This window comes from Girardinichthys multiradiatus, chromosome 11 (assembly GCF_021462225.1).
Source record: "Girardinichthys multiradiatus isolate DD_20200921_A chromosome 11, DD_fGirMul_XY1, whole genome shotgun sequence".
NCBI classification, from domain to species: domain Eukaryota; kingdom Metazoa; phylum Chordata; class Actinopteri; order Cyprinodontiformes; family Goodeidae; genus Girardinichthys; species Girardinichthys multiradiatus.
Window position 1 is genome coordinate 1,524,636 of NC_061804.1, and position 20,365 is coordinate 1,545,000.

Genomic DNA, 20,365 nt, shown 5'->3' on the forward strand with positions numbered 1-20,365 from the left:
GTTTTCATGCACTGAAAGAGCCTATTTACCCTAACCCTGTACCGCGCCCAATCTCCACTGCTGTGAGCTTCTTCCTTTTCCCTGCGCAGATTCCTGAGGTGTGGAGTAAACCATGGCTTGTTGTTCCCAAAGGTGCAGAAGGTCTTGGTCTGCACACACATGTCCTCACAGAAACTGATGTATGATGTCACCACATCAGTTAGTTGGTTTAGGTCAGTGGCTGAAGTTTCAAAAACAGTCCAGTCTGTGCATTTAAAGCAGGCCTGTAGCATCTGCTTTGATTCCTCAGTCCACTTCTTAACAGTGTGAACCTTGGGTTTGGAAGCTCTTAGTCTCTGTCTGTAGGTTGGGATGAGGTGGATTAGATAATGATCTGAAAAACCCAGAGCAGCCCTGGTAACAGCATGATATGGAACCAGCTTCATTTTAGTTGTTCATGTTAATGTTCTTCCACTCCTGCAGCTCAGGTTAAAACATTCTAGAAAAACTTCCATCCATCCACTGTTTTCCTCTCATCCAGCACCAGGACTTGGTCTGGTCCTCCCAGTAGAATGTTCCTGGAAAACCCCTAAAAAGTGTGGAGGAGGCATCTTGATCAGATGAACCATACCAGCTGAGTCCTTTTGATGTGGGGAGCAGCACCTCTACTTCAAGCTCATTCTAGATGATGAAGCTTTTCTCCGGATCTCTACGACAGAGCCCATCAACCCTACAGAGGAAGCTCCTTTCAGTAGCTTGTATCCATTATTGTATCCTTTCACAAATTATTCAAATCTCAGGAGCATTGGTTGAACGGAGAGGGAGTAGTAAATTCAGGATGTTCCCTTTCAGCTTAGCTACTTTTTCACCACCACAAATGGGAGCAACACCCTCCTTACTGCAGATGAAGCTCTGATCCACCTATCCATCTCCTGCTCCAGCCTGACATCACTCAGGATCATCACTCTGAACCTCATCTGGTGGCAGGAACATTATTTCAGTGAAGCTTTGCCCACTTTGCCATGTTACCATTCCAACTTGTTTTCAGAATAAAAACATCTTTTCCAGACTTTATTTTTCATGGGAAACCTTTGGGAAATTAAATATGAAATATAGTTGAAATTGAGGTAATTAGGGGAAAACTTTGATTTAAATAAGCGAGTCAAACTTTCCTTCCAAACCATTTTTATTCCGAAGTTTCCGTTTCTCCACAGAACTGAGGTTAACTAGAGTCCGTCAACAAAATTATTTTTTTTGACTATTGAAAATACGACAGTCGAATTTCCAACTATAGGAAACACCATTAAACGCGTCTGATGACGTAATGACCCACGTGTTTAATTAGAAAACATAAAAAGCGATAAATAAAGTGTTTAAAGTGTTAAAGCGACAACAAGGCATTAGATGTGTTCATCAGACCGCTTTTAAACAGAACCAAACAGGCGGAACCGGTTCTGTTCTGTCCGTCTCCTTGATCTCAATAAAGTTTCAGCCTTCAACCCGCCGCAGACTGGCTGTCATGGCGGCGTTGGCGGACAGTTGGAGCTGGTTTGTGGCTTTAGCTGTTGGGGTTTCTCTTCTCAAATGCCTCTTCATCAACGCTTAGTGAGTGGAAACTTTCCTCCGTGGACCGCTGCCAGCCAGCGGTCCTGATTCACAGCCACGACTTTATTTTAGAGGAAAACTTAGCATTAGGCTAACCGGCTGTTAGCAGCTAGCGACCTGACTGGGCGGTCCTGAAGGGTTAAAATTAAGCATAAACCTTAAAAATAATACAATTAAGGTCTAGCTGTGTTAGCCTGGAAGGACATATGAGTAGATAATGTCCTAAATGTTTATTAAGTGTGAAAAAGTTTATTCTGGGTATAAGCTGGCGTGTTTTACCCCAAAGCCGGAGTACCGCGGGAGCCGGAAGATGGCGCTGTTTGACTGCAGTTCTCAAATTATTTAATTTGATCGAAATTTTCATTTATTTCGGCTATTCGTTTCAAAAAGTTGAGTTGTTATCTACATTTGCTGTTCCCACATAGAGATAATTATTAAATGTTTATTTCTGATCATTTTAGTGTTTCTGGTTCAATTAAAAACCAAAATTTACTTTCCCAGAAAACTTTACATCTGATCAGTAAAAATGATTTTAATGTGTTCCTTTTGAACAATATGTCCCTGTACTGTACAGTATATACTCTCCTGTAGCAGCCTGTGGTTCTGCTGGAGGGTTGCTTTAATATCGGCCTTCAGTCTGTGTGCATTGTTGGTTCTGGTGTCGCTCATCTTTCTCTGGACAGCCGCTCATAGATTCTCTGTAGGGTTTTGGCAGATCAGTTTGCTGGTGTTACCATCGTGATTAAAGCAGGCATTGGTACCTTTGGCAGTGTGGGTCGGTACCAAGTCCTGCTGGAGAATGAATCTTTGTAAAGCTTGTCAGTAGAAGGAAGCATGAAGTGATCTAAAATGTCTTGGTAAATGGCTGAGCTGACTGTGGACTAGATAAAACCCAGTCTCGACAGTAAAGTAGTACTTCAGCAGTGTTCAGTAAGGTGGTACCAATTCTAAAAGGTCAAAGAAGCGCTGTTCTAATTTCTGAAGATGCTGCTGCATGCCTGACAGTAATGTAGTTAGTTTAAAACACACTGAAGCTAGCGTCTGATTTAGCCCAGACCAAAGGGCTATTCTGCTAAATTTCATGACTCTGAACCTTTGACATTTAAAATCTTCTTCATAATTATAATCCTGACAACTGCACCACCGACATGGGTCAGACCCGGACAGAATTATTCTGCACTAATGTCAGATTATAAATAGAAAACACAGTTTGTGAAACTTTTGTTCAGTGTGTGAAAATGCCATTTAAAGGCTTCTGATTTGTCAAAATGGACTCCCATCTTAGTGGGTCTCAGGCCAAATAAAATCACTTTTTTTTATGATTTTGGAACAGCGGTTATCCCATCTTGTCTGTCTTCTACAGTCATTCCACAGACTTTGAGGTCCACAGGAACTGGTTGGCCATCACACACAGCCTGCCGGTGTCCAGGTGGTATCATGAGGTCAGTACTAGCTGGACCTGGATTTCAGGATCAGAAGTCTCCTGTTATGTTTTAAATCTGCCTGATCTGTTTCCAGAACACCTCTGAGTGGACTCTGGACTACCCGCCGCTGTTTGCCTGGTTCGAGTTCGGTCTGTCACAGGCGGCGCAGCACTTCGATAGAAACCTGCTGCAGGTGGAGAATCTGAACTACAACAGCCCATCCGCGGTGCTGTTCCAGAGACTTTCGGTTGTCTTCACCGACCTGGTTTTTATCTACGCCGTCAGAGAGTGAGTCCAGAATCCTGTTAAACTGATCAGTGCTTATAGAGACAGAACATTTTAGTTCAGTTTTATTCACAGTTGAGTCAGTTTTAGTTTCCTGAAGGATGAAGTCAAAGAGGACGGTTATTTAGGGCCTCAGACATCTTGAAGGAAAGCCATTTCTTTATATTTATTCCAGCATGAAACAGAATTAAAGTGAGATTTTACTAAAGTCAGTAACTTGCAGCATTCACTCCTCCTGGATGAGCATGTAGAGACAGTGGACAGTCACTGGTGTTGACTTTGCAGCAATCCCTCATACTGAGCATGCATGTAGAGACAGTGGAGAGGAAAAACTCCCTTTTAACAGGAAGAAACCTCCAGCAGAACCAGAACCAGGCTCAGTGTGAGCGGCCATCTGCCACGACCGACTGGAGGTTTGAGAGAACAGAGCAGAGACACAAAGAGACTAAAGAAGCACTGATCCAGGAGTACTTTTTATGGGAAGGAAAAGTAAATGTTAATGGATGTAGCTCCTTTAGTCGTTTCATCTAGAAAGAAAGAACAGATAAACTCTGAGCCAGTTTTCAATGTTAGAGTCTGAAAGAGAGAACATAGAGTTAGTCACAGTAGAAGCTCAGTCAGTAGCCATGTCTAGGAGAGAGAAAGGGTTAAACACTGAAAGACAGGGCTATGTGGATCATCTGTAGAAGGTGAGCATTAAGTTGTTGCCAGCAGAAGCTCGGACAATTCCCCTCTCCAGAAAGGTGTCACAGGTAGACACAGAGCCAGGCCAGGTGTAGCTTCTAGGAAGAGAAAAGAGAGAACAAAGTTAAAAGTTGAAATAACAGCAAACAATGCAAAATTGGAGAGTAGTGTGAGAATGTAGCGAAGAGGGTGAAAGTGGTCATTATGTCCTCCAGCAGCCTAAGCCTATAGCAGCATAACTACAGAGATAACTCAGGATAAACTAAGCCACTCTAAGGTAAGGTAAGGCACTTTTCAGTAACGAGACCCTCAAAGCGCTGTACATACAAATACAATTACAATCACAAAGAAAATAAATACAGATACAAACACAGAAAAACCAATCAAATGATACTACAATCCTTCTAAGAAATTAAAAAATCTATGAATCCTTCTGAGAAATCTAAAAATCTCTGGCCAACATTACAATGATACAGAAAACATTAATAATCCTTTGGGTTTTACTGGTAAGAGCTGGTCTTTCTAAAGAGGTAATTATATCATTAAGTCCTCTATGTAGGGAAAGCATCTTGTGCTGAGAGAGAAAGATCCTTGGGTTCGCTGGTATAATGCAGTTGTAGTCCCATAATAACAGTCATTTACATCCATTTAAATTTAACTAACTAATCACTGAGTTCTGACTAAGGAAGATGAGTCACTGGTGTAAAAACAGCTTTTGTTCAAATTTTTTAAGAAACTAGTATTATTTTCCTTTCACTGGTAAATCTAAAAATCTACGAAAAGGAGAAGAAATGAATAAATGAAATCCACATTTAGGTAAAAAATAAGGAACATGGGAAAGCAACACACATAAGCAAAGATTTTGCAGGGGCATGGTGGACTCGTGAGGGTGCCAATATTTAAGTATGATCATGTGTGCAAAGAATTAGACGGTCAACACTGACGAAGGTGTCATTGTCCTTGAAAAAGAGATGGAAGTTTTATCAAACGACCATAAGGTTCAGTTCATAGATGAGGGGGGTTGCTGGGGCAGAGCGTCGTGTTTACAGAACATCCAGGAGAAATGTTTTGATAAGAAGTCTGGAGGCCGTATCGGGGCGCCTGAATTAGACAAACAATAAATGTTTTAGTTCAGGCTGGCTGTGATTTTCCACCTGCCTTCAAAGTCTTTCTGGTATTTCTCAATTTCAAATCCAAATAGCCAAAGTTTTGGTACTTTCAGTAGATCCTGAGCAAACAACATTCTCCAAGATTAAATCATATCACCTTTGAGTCCAGGAAACGCAGCCAGCCTCCGATTCTGTTTAAGGATCGCATCCAGCTTGCGATTCTACTCTCTTAACATATTAGTTTAAGTGCTGAGAGCTCTAAAGATCTCTTCAAACATCCAAGGCAGCTTTGGAGTGCTTTGAACAGCTGCCGATGTTTTACAAATCTTTCGATAAACCAACTCCAAAAAGCAGAAATCCTGTTATCAGAAATCCAATTATGTACAAATCTTCCACGTCCTCGAATGACGTTGTTGTCAGGCACACAATCTTCCACTGCTGCCAGGAATCCATTACGTATCCGGAGAAGAACGTCCCGTCTGGACAAGAAATTTGATTGATTGCGTTGAGAGACCAGCTGACCAAATCCATAATGAACAAATTAAGAGGATATGTGAATAGAAGCTCTAAGAAAAACACAGACAAAAAGCTGAAGCAGGGCAAAAATGGGGGAGGATCAAGGAGAGAGTGGAAAGGCGTCTGACCCCATCGAGAGCAGAAGAGAAAAGACTCTAACCATAACTGAGCCGGTTTTGGCTAAACCTGACTCCACCTTACTCCAACCAACAGGGAGGGAAGGAGACGGAGGTAAAAAATAAGGAAGATAGCTCAGGATAAACTAAGCCACTCTAACTATAAGCTTTATCAAAAAGGAAAGTTTTAAGCCTAGCCTTAAAAGTAGACAGGGTGTCTGCCTCACGGACTAAAACTGGGAGCTGGTTCCACAGGAGAATACTGCAGCTACGTCAGCGTCAACCGTAAACGCCTACAGAGCTTCTTCAGGCTCGCGCGCTGTCAGCCGAGTCCTGCGCAGCACCCCGAAGCGGGACTGTAACTGAGCCCCGAGAGCTCCAGAACCAGAACCTCTCCTGTCTGCTGAAAAGCATGAAGCTGATTCTGGTCCAAAGCTTTTCTAACTTGTCCATAAACGTACTTCTTTTTCACCGGATCCACCACTCTGTAGCTCAGGATATAGTGTTAGGATTAGCATGCTGAACTACTCGCTGGTCCCAGGACACCCTTCTTCCGGATGTCTCTTCCGGTTTGCGTTACTGTGGCTCCACATGCTGGGAACACGTCTTCACAATGGCAAGAAATGTTTCCTCCCATTTCTTGGTTCCTGGTTGTTGTTTTTGAATGCTTTCATCCCAGAAGGTGCAGCTGTGCAGTCTCCTCCAGGGACACGTGATCTCCACTTTGTGCTTTTATTCACTTCCCGCCGCTCAAGAAAATGAAGTCTCATTGGTTAGTTTTCCAGCTGTCCCGCCTTTCCACTCAACCAAAACTAGATCTGATTGGATTTCAGCTCCTAACATTTTATTTGCTTCTTAGTTCTTGTCATTTTTTTTCTAGAAACTCCACAAGAACTGAGAAATTGGTTCTTTTCTTCGAGACGCGAGAACAAAGTTTAAACTTTACAAGAACTCTTGGTAAGTTCTGATAGGTTCATCCTACTGTGAAGTTTGGATGCATCAGCTGTCAGAAACAACTCAAGTAAAAAGGTCTGCGCATCACGTGCATCAAGAATATAATGACGTCGTTTTGTTTTTGTAGTTCTGGGAGAGAGGAACATGTTCTCTGTTTTATCTGTTGACCTTTGGTCTCATTTGTTTTTTGCTATTTTCTTTCTGTGATCCAGACTTTGTCCAGATCGCAGAACACGGTCCGGTTCAGCAGTTCTCCAACTTTCTGAAGGTCCTTCATGGTTTTTTTCTGGATTTCGGCAGATTTTTCCCTCAGTGACCCTGAATCGGATCATTTTTACAGAAATGTTTCTGTTTCTGCTCCTCATCCCTGAAACATCAAACAAGTTCATTTTGTCTCTGTTTCCATTGAAAGCCTCTGTGTCTCCGCCTCCCCAAGGCTTCCTCCATCCTGATTGGCTCTTCTGTCCTACAGGTGCTGCAGGTGCGTTCAGGGCCTGAAGGGTTCTCAGGATGTTCTGAACCGGCCGTCCTTCATCCTGGCCGTGCTGCTCCTGTGGAACTTCGGCCTCCTCATCGTGGACCGTATCCTTCAGCTCTGGCTCCTGGAGGGTTCAGGTGCTTCTCCTGAACTCAGACAGCGCTGGACCATCAGACCTCCAGAGACATGACCACAATGAGTTCACCCTTTAGTCGGTCTAATTCAGACACTCTGGCAGTCCAGATCAAAGACGACGTTAGAAGAGTTTTCCTTCATGTTTCCTGTCAGATGTTCATTTCCAGTATAACGGCTTCCTGTTCGGGTTCCTGCTGCTGTCAGTGGCCAAACACCTGCAGGTAGAAACACCTGCTCTGACTTCCTGTTGCAGTATTAAACAGACTCTTACTTTGAAAGGTCAGCTGTCAGGATGAAGTCACTCTAACAAATGTTTCTTCCTGTGTGTGAATCAGTCTCAGCACCTGCAGGGGGCGCTGCTGTTTGCCATTCTGCTCAACCTGAAGCACATATACCTGTACGTTGCTCCTGCTTTCGGGATCTTTCTGCTGAGGAGTTTCTGCTTCACTCAGGACCACAGAGGTAAGGCTGTGAGCTGCTTTAAGGTTCTGTTTCTGACTGCCGTGGGTTCTTTCTCTTCCTGTTGGTTCTTCTCTCGCAGACAGCTCCATCAGGTGGAGCAGCTTTCGCCCGCTGCGTCTGCTGGCTCTGAGTAGCATCGTCATCTCGGTCTTCGCCGTGTCTTTCGGACCTTTCGTTGTCATGGTGAGTCCTGCCTACCTCTGACCCGGCAGCCGTTTCCTCCCTTTCAGACCTGATGATGATGCGTGGTGTTTTCAGGGCCAACTCTCTCAGGTGTTGTCGCGGCTCTTCCCCTTTAAACGGGGCCTCTGCCATGCCTACTGGGCCCCGAACATCTGGGCCCTCTACAACACTGTGGATAAAGTTCTGGCAGTGCTCGGTGAGGCAGCGTCTGCATCTCGGAAACTGGTTTCATTTATTGATCAGCCTGAGCTAGTTACTGTGAGCAGCAGCTCATCAGAACTGTAATCCAGAAATAAAACTGCTCTGTGGTTCTGAAACCCGAAGCGTTTCAGAAGATTTTAACACTTTGTTCTTTTTCAGGCGTCCGTCTGAAGCTGCTGGACGAGGCGGAGCTTCCTCGAGCCTCCATGACAGGCGGGTTGGTCCAGGAGTTTCAGCACTCGGTCCTCCCGTCCATCTCTCCCTCTATCACTCTTGTCTGCACTCTTCTGTCTGTTCTGGTGAGTCAGAACCATAAAGGTCCGTTGTGGACTGAGGTATGCATCAGAAAATCCTGCTGGAGGTTCTCCTCATTGCTCTGGGACAGACTTGGATAGATTGTTTTATTCTTTGTGCTGCTAAACGTCTCCAGATTCCTCCTGATTCTGCTGTATGTCAGAATAAACTGTAGACGGATCGTTGGGAGCTGTGGTTCGGTTCTGTTTCAGGAGCGTGCGCCATACATCTGCAGCTTTGAGTCTGGCGATAATAGAGGTCATAAATATCATTTTTAAATCAGGCAAAGCTGACAGCTGTTACTTATAATCAAGAAATGTGGTTCACGTCTTTAATCCCAGTTTCAACCAGATCAGAGTGGGAGTGATTTTATTCCACGATGTGAAACACGTTTTTCTCTCTGCAGCCGGCGGTTGTCTCCATCTGGCGGCGTCCCCGCAGCAACCGGGCTTTCCTGCGCTGCCTGCTGCTCTGCGCTCTGGGCTCCTTCATGTTCGGCTGGCACGTTCATGAGAAGGCCATCCTTATCGCCATCCTTCCGCTCAGGTCTGACCCGATGTTCCGCTGCAGGGCAAATAATATTGCTCTGGATGGATGTGACTCCACATGTGTGTTTTCTCCCTGCAGCATCTTGGCGGTGGAGAGCAGAGAGGATGCTGGGATCTTTCTGGTCCTGACCACCACGGGACATTACTCCCTGTTCCCGCTGCTCTACACCCCCGCAGGTAAACAGGATGTGCTGCAGGGCTACAGAAACGTTTCGTTTTTATTGCCAAAAGTTCCCAAAGAGTGATGACTCCACTTCCTGAACGCCTGCTCAGGCATCCATAACACAATGTCCACCCAAGAGAAAAGCAGTGACTGCAGCGTCTCGAGCTCTAATGTGAACTAGGTGAAGAGAGGAGGAGGCAGTTGGAGACCTACAGACTGGTAGTCCACTGAGGGATTTAAATACAACACTTCCAGCACGGTACAGCTGCAGACTCTCAGCAACGCTCTATGGCCTTCTCCAGTTCTGACCGGGTTATTACTCTGTGTAATCTTTCCTCAAGACAGCTGTGTCAGTAGAGACGCAGAAGCTGCTGGAAGTCTCACTTTTTACACACAATTCAATTCAGTTTTATTTCTATAGCGCCAATTCATAACACATGTCGTCTCAAGGTTCTTCACAAAGTCAGGTTCATACATTCCAGTTAATCCTAATCATCAAACAGTCAGATTCAGTTATTTATTCAAATTGGATAAAAAGTTTTTCTATCTAAGGAAACCCAGCAGATTGCATCCAGTCAGTGACTTGCAGCATTCACTCCTCCTGGATGAGCATGTAGAGACAGTGGACAGTCACTGGCGTTGACTTTGCAGCAATCCCTCATACTGAGCATGCATGTAGCGACAGTGGAGAGGAAAAACTCCCTTTTAACAGGAAGAAACCTCCAGCAGAACCAGAACCAGGCTCAGTGTGAGCGGCCATCAGTCCTTGTTTTACTGTAGTGGTTTCACTGCTCCCGCTGTCAGAACATTAATCTGAGGACACATTCCCTCTACAGTTGGTCTTCTCACTGTGTTAGTACTGGGCTGGGCCTCCTGCCCTAAATCTCGTCAGTTTCATATCTTGAAGATACCTTGAACATTTCTCAGAGATGTTGGTCCTTATCGACATGATGGCATCACACAGTTGCTGGATATCCAGAGTCCAAGGTCGCTCAATTAGATGGAGCTCTGGGGCCTCATGTAGTGAAGAGTGTGCAGCTTTCATACTAAACGTTTGTGGTAGGAAGAAATTCTGAAACAAAAAAATTCAGATGTACTAAACCGGTCGTAGACATGTGCACACGTAGCCTTCATACATCCACTCTGTGGTGGATTCTACGTAGCTGCACGTAGCGCTTGGACCACCCGGTCTCCGCCCGAAAACACATATGCAAAGTAGTATAAGGAGCCGGATGACACCCACCACGTGTCCAAATAACCATGGCAACGGTGCTGTGACGGTCCGAACTGGTTCCTTTTGGCGGAAAAACGGCAAGAGACACTGTGTCTGCACATCATGAGGGATGTTTGTAGTGAAATTCAGCAAACCAACAACTTCTTGAATGAATCGGCGACTCAAACCAGGCTGAAAATAAAAAGGTTGTCGGGTCGAACCCATTTAGTTCTACAATGTGTGAATCTAAACCAAATGGCGCCATCTAGCGGCTGCACTAAGCTCAATCATAGCTTATTGCTGATCATTATGATGATGTGAATATGTCTCCTATATTTCTATGAGGAAGACTGTTGCCACACACACTGTGTGAAGTCCTTTAAATCTTTACCATCATTCAGGACGCCACATCATTAATGATCTAGAAGCCACCATCACCATGGAGCCTGATGGAGGTTTGCTCCCAACACCACCATTATAATTAAAGAGTAATTATTCTTATTATTCTAGTATAAAGGAATTATGAGTAGAGGAGGCTAACATTGCATTAGTGAGACACATCAGTGCATCACTAATATGTTGCACATATATTGAATAAAATGTTTATTCACTAAAGCATATTGACATCCAGATGGGGCCCTTATAAAAGTATGGGTCCAGTCCATAGCTCTGATTACATTCAGAAATCAGCTCCTCGCTGCAAATGAGAACCACAGTTTGGGGGAAACTTTCTATATCTGCGCAACAAAAACTACCGGTCATAAGTTTTAGATATACTTTCTCGCTTAAAAGGTCTCTTTATTTTCAGGACTATTTAAATGATAGATTCTCACCAGAGACAAACAAACCTGTGAATGAACACATGGGATTATGTAGCAAACAGCTATTATCTCTTGGCGTTCTCTCCATGATCTTCATGAGGTGGTCACCTGAGATGGTTTTCCTAACAGTCTTGAAAGACCTTCCCAGAGGTTCTTTGAGAGAAGGTCAAAGGTTAATATTTCAGTCATCACAGCGAAGGCGGCTACTTTAAGGAATCTAAAATATAAAACATATTTAAAGTTATTTTACAAGTTTTTGTTTTCTACATAATTCCTTATGAGTTCATTCACTGTTTAGATGCCTTCAGTCAGAATCTATGAAGAATGGAAAGAGTCACAAACATAAAGAAAACCATTAAATGAGGAAGGTGTTCTAAAACTTTTGACACGTAGTGTATGGATGAGACCGACCCATATGGCTGGCATGGCCCGGTTCAGGGGTGACTGTTAAATAGCTGACCTGTCAGTCAGCTCCCTCTGAGAAGCTCTGGTTGAAAGGACCGCAGGGTAGTGAGAACTGGAACTGGTTGCTCCTGGTTTCCCTCTGGACCACTGGCTCCATGCAGAACTCCAAGATGATTGTCCTGGACAATCTGAACCAGCTGATGACCCATGCATCATCATGTCCCAGCAGGTCAGGATGATCTCTGACATCTTCCATTGGTGATGTCCTCCAGCTGAACCAAAGCTGCCATCATTCCACAGTTAGGAGCAACTTTAGCAGCTATTTATGTGTGATTGTCTCCAGCTGGTCCACCTTAGGAACCATCAAACCTGACTTGTTAGGAGGTCATCTGTTTTCAGTCTTCCTCCATTCCCTGGTCTGTGCTCTGTCCCGCCCCCCTCATTTCTGTCCAACGGGAGCAACAATCGTCACACACATGACTTTGTTTATGAGTTAGAGTTCACTGTTAAAGTGAACCGCACCAAACGATAAAAAATAAGGTCCTCTTTATGTCAGGACCAAACCAGCAGACCAAGGGAACTTCCTGGTGTGAATACAGTCTTAATTTCACAAAACAATCAGCAGATGTTTCTACAGGCAGAGAATAAAATAGTCAAATGCTCCCTAACTCTCAGTTGCCTGGATGGTCTGACTGTTGATTCCTCACTGGAGCTGCTGTTAGAGTTTGGAGTGGTTCCTTCCTTTAAATCCAAGGCTGCCTTCACACCAGAACAGCCTGGAGGACCCAATCAAGTTCACTTTCATTTGATTTGGTTCTGTTTCTCACAGTAAAAGTGGACCCCACCACCCAGACAGAGAGCTATGACTTTTATTTACGTTTCATATGTTCTGGCCCTAAGCTTGATTTGACTTTTATTGTTTGGATCATTAGAGATGTGTGGACCAGTTTACCCCGACTGAACGTTCAGAGCTTTAACAGCGATGCAGCCCTCAGACCTGCTTCATGTTGGTTGAAGTTCTCCTGAATCTTCTGACCTGAACGTAAATGTGTTTTCAGAGCTGCCGATCAAAGTGTGTCTGATGCTGATGTTCACCATATTCTCCTTCACTGCCCTCAGGAAGCTGCACAGGTAAACATACACCTGTCACTGGCGCTGCTCGGTTCTGTTTCTGCAACCTGAGTCTGTCTGAATGTAATCAGATTACTGTCCTCTCAGGGCCCAGGGTTCTCTGCTCCATCCTCTGGAGGTCGTTTACCTGCTGGGGCTGGTTGCTGTGGCGATCGCATGTGAGTTCATCTTCCCTTTGTCACCTTGGCAACAGAAGCTGCCATTCCTCCCCCTGCTGGTGACCTCAGTGTACTGCGCAGCAGGAGTCAGCTACTCCTTCCTGCGTCTGTATGTCACCCTGCTGCGCTCGGACGAGAAACCCAAACAGCTGTGAGGTCAGAGGGTCCACACGGACCGGTGCCACCTACCTCTGGGACACACACACACACACACACACACACACACACACACTGACTCAGGGCAGAGAGAGACAGAGGACATACAGAACTACTGGAAACCTGAAGACAAACCTGATCACATCTACTTCATGTTTTCACCAACTCATGATCCTGATAAATGTTCAGCTGAGCTACAGTCCATAATAAAAATGAATCCTGCTGCTCCTCTTTTTTAAATGATGCTGAAGAACTTCAGTCTCCTTCAGATTCATGTGGAAAAAACCTTAACATGAAGAAATGATGTTGGATCACAGAGAAACTGAAAGCATAGCAGCTGATGGATTGAAAACTTCAAGGACCAAAGTGCTGCTGAAAAATGTTTTTCTTAATAAATGATTAAATTCCCTCCGTCGAGTTTGTCTTGCTTAGAAACATTAGAGTACTGAAACCGTCCCGACTTAGACCTGACCCCTTTAAGGCTCAGTTATAGTCGTGCTTCGGGGCGACGCAGGACTCTGCCGACAGCGCGTTTGTACGCCTCGCTGACGTTGCAGTATTTTCTGAAAGCACATATACCAGATAACCAGTGGAAATGTAGTAAAAGAGAGAAGAAGTGCTCAAAATGGCTGTGCGCACTCAAAAACATTTCTAATCAATGTGATTCTGCTTCTTGCAAAGTTTCAAGTTCATAAGAATAAAATAATGAAGCGCAAACAGCTTTTTGAACTCTTTTTACAGGATCTAAAACTGGACCTCGATACAGTTTTGGACTCGGGTGTTCAAGCTATAAAAACTTTAAACACTTAATGCATGCAGGGATCCAGGTGACCTGGATGTTGGAGATTTGATGAGAAAATGTTTATTTTAGTCGTTAGAAACATGAAACTTGACCCTCATTAACAATCTGTGAATTTTCACGATGCAGAAACTCTGGTCTGTTAACTTTTTATTTCAGTAAAATTCTGCATTGGAAATTTATAATTTCTGTATCCTGATTTTATTTTAGATGCAGTTGAAAAGGAAAGAAACTTTAAACTATTCTCTTTTTTAACAAAGTTTGTGAAATCTGGAATTAGAATGAGTTTTTTTGTCTTTATTTGAAGAAATGTCTTTTATTCCATGATGTTTTGAACTTGCAGACTCCATTTTCTAAGTTTTACAACCAGCTCCTGCCAGCAGGAATACCCGCTCACTGAAACCGCACCAGTTAAATAAGACTTTATTGCTGCATCAGATCAGATGGATGACTCCATGTTCAGAACATCTGATGGTCCCATCACAGCAGGGTGTGAAACTGTCCTCAGGTCTGCTTACAAGCACTGATTCAGAGCAGAACTGGATCAGACAGATGTTGAATAATGTCCTCCATGAGGTCAGCCCACATTGTCTTGACCTTGAGATCCTGTAGGTCGGCGCTGGGTCAGAGCTGATCCCTGACTTTTATTAGAGGATAGATGGGGACACCTCAACATGGAGCAATCGGTTTGTCTGTGGACAGGGGTCATCTTCTTAAGACTGTCCCAGGGTCACAATGTTCTGTAAGATTCCTCTAAACCTCTACCAGAAGAAGGATCCTGTTTCTTTTTGCTTCATAATGCCAACTTCACGATGCCAACTCTTATGACGCGTCCTGGTGCCCTCATTTCTTGCACTGTTTCGGCCCTGGAACATCTACAGGTCCTTCTCAAAATATTAGTGATAAAGTTTATTATTTTCAATAATGTCATGATGAAAATTTAACATTCATATATTTTAGATTCAAATAATATTTTAACCTTCAAATAATCATGTACAGTTATGCACTCAATACTTGGTCGGGAATCCTTTGGCAGAAATGACTGCTTCAATGCGGCGTGGCATGGAGGCAATCAGCCTGTGGCACTGCTGAGGTCTTATGGAGGCCCAGGATGCTTCGATAGCGGCCTTTAGCTCATCCAGAGTGTTGGGTCTTGAGTCTCTCAACGTTCTCTTCACAATATCCCACAGATTCTCTATGGGGTTCAGGTCAGGAGAGTTGGCAGGCCAATTGAGCACAGTGATACCATGGTCAGTAAACCATTTACCAGTGGTTTTGGCACTGTGAGCAGGTGCCAGGTCGTGCTGAATGAAATCTTCATCTCCATAAAGCTTTTCAGCAGATGGAAGCATGAAGTGCTCCAAAATCTCCTGATAGCTAGCTGCATTGACCCTGCCCTTGATAAAACACAGTGGACCAACACCAGCAGCTGACACGGCACCCCAGACCATCACTGACTGTGGGTACTTGACACTGGACTTCTGGCATTTTGGCATTTCCTTCTCCCCAGTCTTCCTCCAGACTCTGGCACCTTGATTTCTGAATGACATGCAGAATTTGCTTTCATCCGAAAAAAGTACTTTGGACCACTGAGCAACAGTCCAGTGCTGCTTCTCTGTAGCCCAGGTCAGGCGCTTCTGCCGCTGTTTCTGGTTCAAAAGTGGCTTGACCTGGGGAATGCAGCACCTGTAGCCCATTTCCTGCACACGCCTGTGCACGGTGGCTCTGGATGTTTCTACTCCAGACTCAGTCCACTGCTTCCGCAGGTCCCCCAAGGTCTGGAATCGGCCCTTCTCCACAATCTTCCTCAGGGTCCGGTCACCTCTTCTCGTTGTGCAGCGTTTTCTGCAACACTTTTTCCTTCCCACAGACTTCCCACTGAGGTGCCTTGATACAGCACTCTGGGAACAGCCTATTCGTTCAGAAATGTCTTTCTGTGTCTTACCCTCTTGCTTGAGGGTGTCAATAGTGGCCTTCTGGACAGCAGTCAGGTCGGCAGTCTTACCCATGATTGGGGTTTTGAGTGATGAACCAGGCTGGGAGTTTTAAAGGCCTCAGGAATCTTTTGCAGGTGTTTAGAGTTAACTCATTGATTCAGATGATTAGGTTCATATCTCGTTTAGAGACCCTTTTAATGATATGCTAATTTTGTGAGATAGGAATTTTGGGTTTTCATGAGCTGTATGCCAAAATCATCCGTATTAAGACAATAAAAGACCTGAAATATTTCAGTTAGTGTGCAATGAATGTAAAATATATGAATGTTAAATTTTCATCATGACATTATGGAAAATAATGAACTTTATCACAATATGCTAATATTTCGAGAAGGACCTGTATGTTCACCAGATGTTAAGCAGTTCAACAGTATGACCGCTCAGCCTTATTGAACTCCATAGGATCTGCATGTGGAGTAAAAAGCATCCGAATCAGGCCATTTCTTCCATGGAGAAGCTGAGCTGTTTCTGTCAGCGGGTGTAAATCAGGACCTCGTTTGCATAAAAATTGACATTTACTTAAATAATGGAGGATTTTACCAGTTTCAGGCTTTGATGATGTTTGAAAACTTTATTAGTAAGGCAACAAAAACACAAAGCTTTTTAGAATTTTCATGCACGATAAAAAAAAATGGTTTTGATGTGACTGTATGAATACCAGTTTATAGCTTTAACCTTCCTCGGTCTGATCTCTCTTCATCATCAGAGGGAGTTCCAAACTGATGCTGGGAGGAATAAAGTCAAATAATCTGGTCATTTTAAGCAGAACATGTTCTAAAAGTGTTCCTCTGTACAACTGCTCTTCTTCCTCACCAACAAAGAGCCGGTCGGGGTCGATGCTGGAGTATTTCCCTCAACTCAGTAACTAGCGTCAGTAGAGCATTAATTGGTCAGAAACACCAGAAGAAGATTTCTTAGCTGAAAATCGTATTTTCACGTCACTTTGCTTGAATCGGCTCCAGGCTAAAATCAGGAGGAACTTTTTATGTGAGCTACACCTGGAGGGAATTTGGGCCCAAAACAAGACAAAGGACAGAATCACTAAACTTGAGAAGGAAGTCTTCAAACTAAAGGCCACAGTTTTGATTTCTCTAATTATTCAGCCTTTTGTTGTGAACTTTTTACAACAAAAGGCCAAAAACAAATCATTGCAATCTCGGCGTGAACCCCTAGATTTCGGTAGCTGTTGCATACTGAGCCTTTAATTTCTCTCTGTAAATATGTGTTTTATGTTTTTTTTACCATAAAGATTTTCCAGTTTCGCTTTCCTGATGATGGACCCGGGGTTTCCTTAATGAGACGACAGCCAAAGCCTGTAAATCCTGCTTTAGGTGAGATAAATCCTGGCCTGCTGGCCTGGTTTTTCCCGTTCTGACCTGTGATGGTCCACGAACTGGCCTCGAGCAAGAGGAGCAGGTTTCTGAAGGTGATTCGGTCTTGTTTGAACACGACTGTCGTGTGTTTTAGTGACATATTGCCGCTCCTGGTCATCCTGCCGTTTCATTTGAGGGAAGAAAGAAGCCGAACCTCTTACAGGTTTAAGAGGATTCCCAGCATGCTCCATTCACAGAGACTGCCCACAGAAATCTGTTACTAACATCTCTCAGAAAGCAGCAGCAACTTCGTTTTTCTTCAGGAAACTGATCCGATCTGGACCACATTCCCGCTGCTTGGAAGGAGAAGGTAAAGAAATGAGGTCTGGATCAGAGATTATCTGCAACCCAATGAACTTTCTTCAGACGGGTGTGTTAGAGCTACAGAAGTCCAATTCGGTTCCGTTAGTAACCTAACAAACTGATTCCGGACCACAGTAAGATGCACAGTAAGGTGATCCATTTCTTTTTGTGGTGGTTCTGGTGTGAATCAGAGTCTAAGAAAATAACAGAAATCTTCTTGCTGCTTTGTATTTGTCCTTCAAACTGATCGATGTTGAACATCAGCACATTGAACACGGCTCTAACACGCTAAAATCTAAAACATGTTTCAACTAAAGAAAACTAAACTGATCTTTGTGGTCATGTCAGATTTATATTCTTGGAAACACATTGGTAGATTTGATTTGTGGTTTTGTTGATTAATGCTCCCATCATTTAACTATTAATTTTGGACTGTCAGATTGCAAACTTCACGGATGTGAAAATATTTTGCTATAAATCTTTTTTTTTTTTTTTTTCTTTACAAAATATTCACAGGGTACAAATGTTCAAAGATCCCCAAAAGAAAACAGTTTGAAAAAGTTTTTCTGAAAGGACTGAAGAGTAAAAAAATAACACTCCATCAGGAGACACTTCTTAGAAAAAGTGACAACTTTTTGAGCAGGAGTCAAATCTCCTGCAGCTGCTTCCAATCAGGAAACATTCCTGAGGAAATTCCTGAAGGAAGTGATGGAAAATGACTCGTGGAAGAGTCGGACGGCTGACAGTGAAGTTCTTTGGGCTTGATTTGTGTGGATGGGTAGATTTTAGACGTCCGCCAAGAGTCTAAAGGTGTTTATTTGTCCTCAGTCCTGGATGGCGGGCTGTCGGCCTTTCACGATGATCTCCAGAACCGGTGTTAGGTCCATCAGGTTCTTCAGCATGTCCATGATGTCTGGGTGCTCCTTGGCTCCATCAATGAACTCCTCCAGCGTCAACTCACCTGGGAGGGGGTCAGAGGTCACAGCGTGATGCATTGAATCAGTCCAGATTCTCGGTCTGGACCTTGAACATGAAGCAGAGCGTTGTTCTTACCTTCGCCCTTCACATCGATCCTTTCATAAATCAGCGTAACGATCTCCTCCGGGTCGATGTCCCTGTTCCGTGTAATGTCCTGGATGGCCTGCAGGGGGAGACGGATACAGAACATCAGTGTCAGAATGAGACCATCTAGAGCACAGGTGTCAAACTCCAGTCCTCGAGGGCTGGTAACCTGCAACTTTTAGATGTTCCTCTGCTTCAGCACACCTGAATCAAATAATTAGGTCATTAGCAGGACTCTGGAGAACTTGACTGCATACTGAGAAGGAAATGTAGCCATTTGTTTGAGGTGTGTTGGACCAGGGACTGGAGTTTGACACCTCTGATCTAGTGGGTTGAGGTCCGTTTGATTCTTCGACTGTTCGCCATCAGTTTATTTCTCTGGGCAGTTGATAATCTCTCTGGATTTTGGAGATTAATAATTATAGAAATAAATTCATCTCACTTATATTTTAACTAATTTGTGTCTTTTCTAAAGACTTTCGATTGCACTCAATTCCCACTGATTTGGTTCTGATTCCAGTCCGGTTGCGACCCGTGATCAAACCCAATATAAAGTACAGAACCTCCTGTTGTAGAGTCATTTAACCACAAACCTCACACTAGTCTGGGATCGTCCCATGGTGTCCAAGACCCGCCTCGCCCCGAGGACATCTACTGTAGTACTATAGGAAAATGTGATTATGTGACTGATGAATAGAGGGTCCAATGCAAGCTTGAAAAGTAAAGAACCTGGTTGGAGGATTTTCTAAGTACGGAGAAAGACCCAAAAGCTGTGAAACGGCCCTTTAGTGGAGCGGCGAATCAGAGGACAACTTCAACAGGGTTCTGTTTGGTCCTGAATGTCCAGGAGGTCTATGAGTTTGTGGGATCAGAGCCTCTCATATTTCAGAACCAAGTTTAATGGAAATATTTTTTTCTAAAGTCTTCTGAAAATGATTAACTATTAAATTAGGTGAGAAAGTTTTATAACTTGCATCATCATTAACATTTTCATGTTAATGATGATGCAGAAGCTGTTGTGGTTTAACAGTTCCACTGGTTCCTGTAATGTTCTGGTGGATCATGTGGACTCTTAAGAACACAGAGTTCACTCAGCAGATTAACGCCCAGCTAAACTCAGAGTTAATCCGTCTCTGTTGGCTGCTGACTCAGATCCCAGGTTAAGCTCCTGGTAACTTTCTCTCCTTCCTCTTTTAACTTCATTCAAGGTAGAAACGTATTTTTAAACTTCAGCTATGATGAAGATCAGAGATAAGAGTCCGATGTTTCGCCGTGTTCATGAGGAAACCTGTATTTGTCTTTTTCTTGTGACTTTAATGCTCCCAGTGATTCTAGTCGTCACAGAAAGCTTCCCTTCAGGATGAGAGCAGAACCCCACAAATATTCTGCTGGTTAAAATTGTTCTGATTTATACTCATTGTTGGACTTGGAGTGAAATTTGAGTCAAATCTAACAAAAAGTAAATTTAAAAAGAACAATTTTAAGAAAATTCTTTGATCAGTTCTGATTTAATAAAATGATTTCTATTTATCTAACAGATTGTTTTTACTTCCAGATCAGAAGTTCCCAACCATCTCCTCAACATTTGGTGGAACTGTCTGACTTGGCTCTAATGTTCTGGTTTTGGTTCCTCAAGCTTCTCACAACAGTTTGCTGGAATTTTTGCCCATCCATCCAGACAGATCCGGTGTAACTGGGCCAGGTCTGTGATTCTGCCCACATATTTTCTCTGGTGGTCTGCTGAGGGACATTGTCCATCTGCAAGACCCACTTGTCACCAAGCTTTAACTTCCTGTCTGATGTCTTCAGAT

At 43.6% G+C, this 20,365-nt stretch overlaps 2 protein-coding genes across 3 annotated transcripts in view; one reads left to right on the plus strand and one right to left on the minus strand.

Moving 5' to 3' along the window:
* Nucleotides 1–1,370: 1,370 nt before the first annotated feature.
* Nucleotides 1,371–13,428, plus strand: alg8 (ALG8 alpha-1,3-glucosyltransferase). Of its 2 annotated transcripts, none has more exons than XM_047378318.1 (13): nucleotides 1,371–1,584; nucleotides 2,948–3,026; nucleotides 3,103–3,296; nucleotides 7,145–7,254; nucleotides 7,439–7,506; nucleotides 7,621–7,747; nucleotides 7,827–7,930; nucleotides 8,006–8,126; nucleotides 8,291–8,430; nucleotides 8,832–8,971; nucleotides 9,053–9,150; nucleotides 12,634–12,706; nucleotides 12,778–13,006. In XM_047378318.1, exons 1-13 carry the CDS (start codon nucleotides 1,499–1,501, stop codon nucleotides 12,866–12,868), a joined length of 1,431 nt encoding a protein of 476 aa, XP_047234274.1. In that variant the 5' UTR covers nucleotides 1,371–1,498; the 3' UTR covers nucleotides 12,869–13,006. The 2 variants fall into 2 exon arrangements, with proteins under 2 accessions (XP_047234274.1, XP_047234273.1); XM_047378317.1 differs by having other exon boundaries at nucleotides 1,375–1,584; nucleotides 12,794–13,428.
* Nucleotides 13,429–16,372: 2,944 nt separating this feature from the next.
* Nucleotides 16,373–20,365, minus strand: part of guca1d (guanylate cyclase activator 1d) — a 10,908-nt gene continuing 6,915 nt past the window's right edge. Inside the window, exons 4-5 of the mRNA XM_047378433.1 lie at nucleotides 18,546–18,633; nucleotides 16,373–18,453 (exon numbers count right to left, since the gene is read on the minus strand). Of these exons, the coding sequence (XP_047234389.1) occupies nucleotides 18,317–18,453; nucleotides 18,546–18,633 (225 nt within the window). The 3' untranslated portion in view covers nucleotides 16,373–18,316. The remainder of the gene's footprint in view (nucleotides 18,454–18,545; nucleotides 18,634–20,365) is intronic.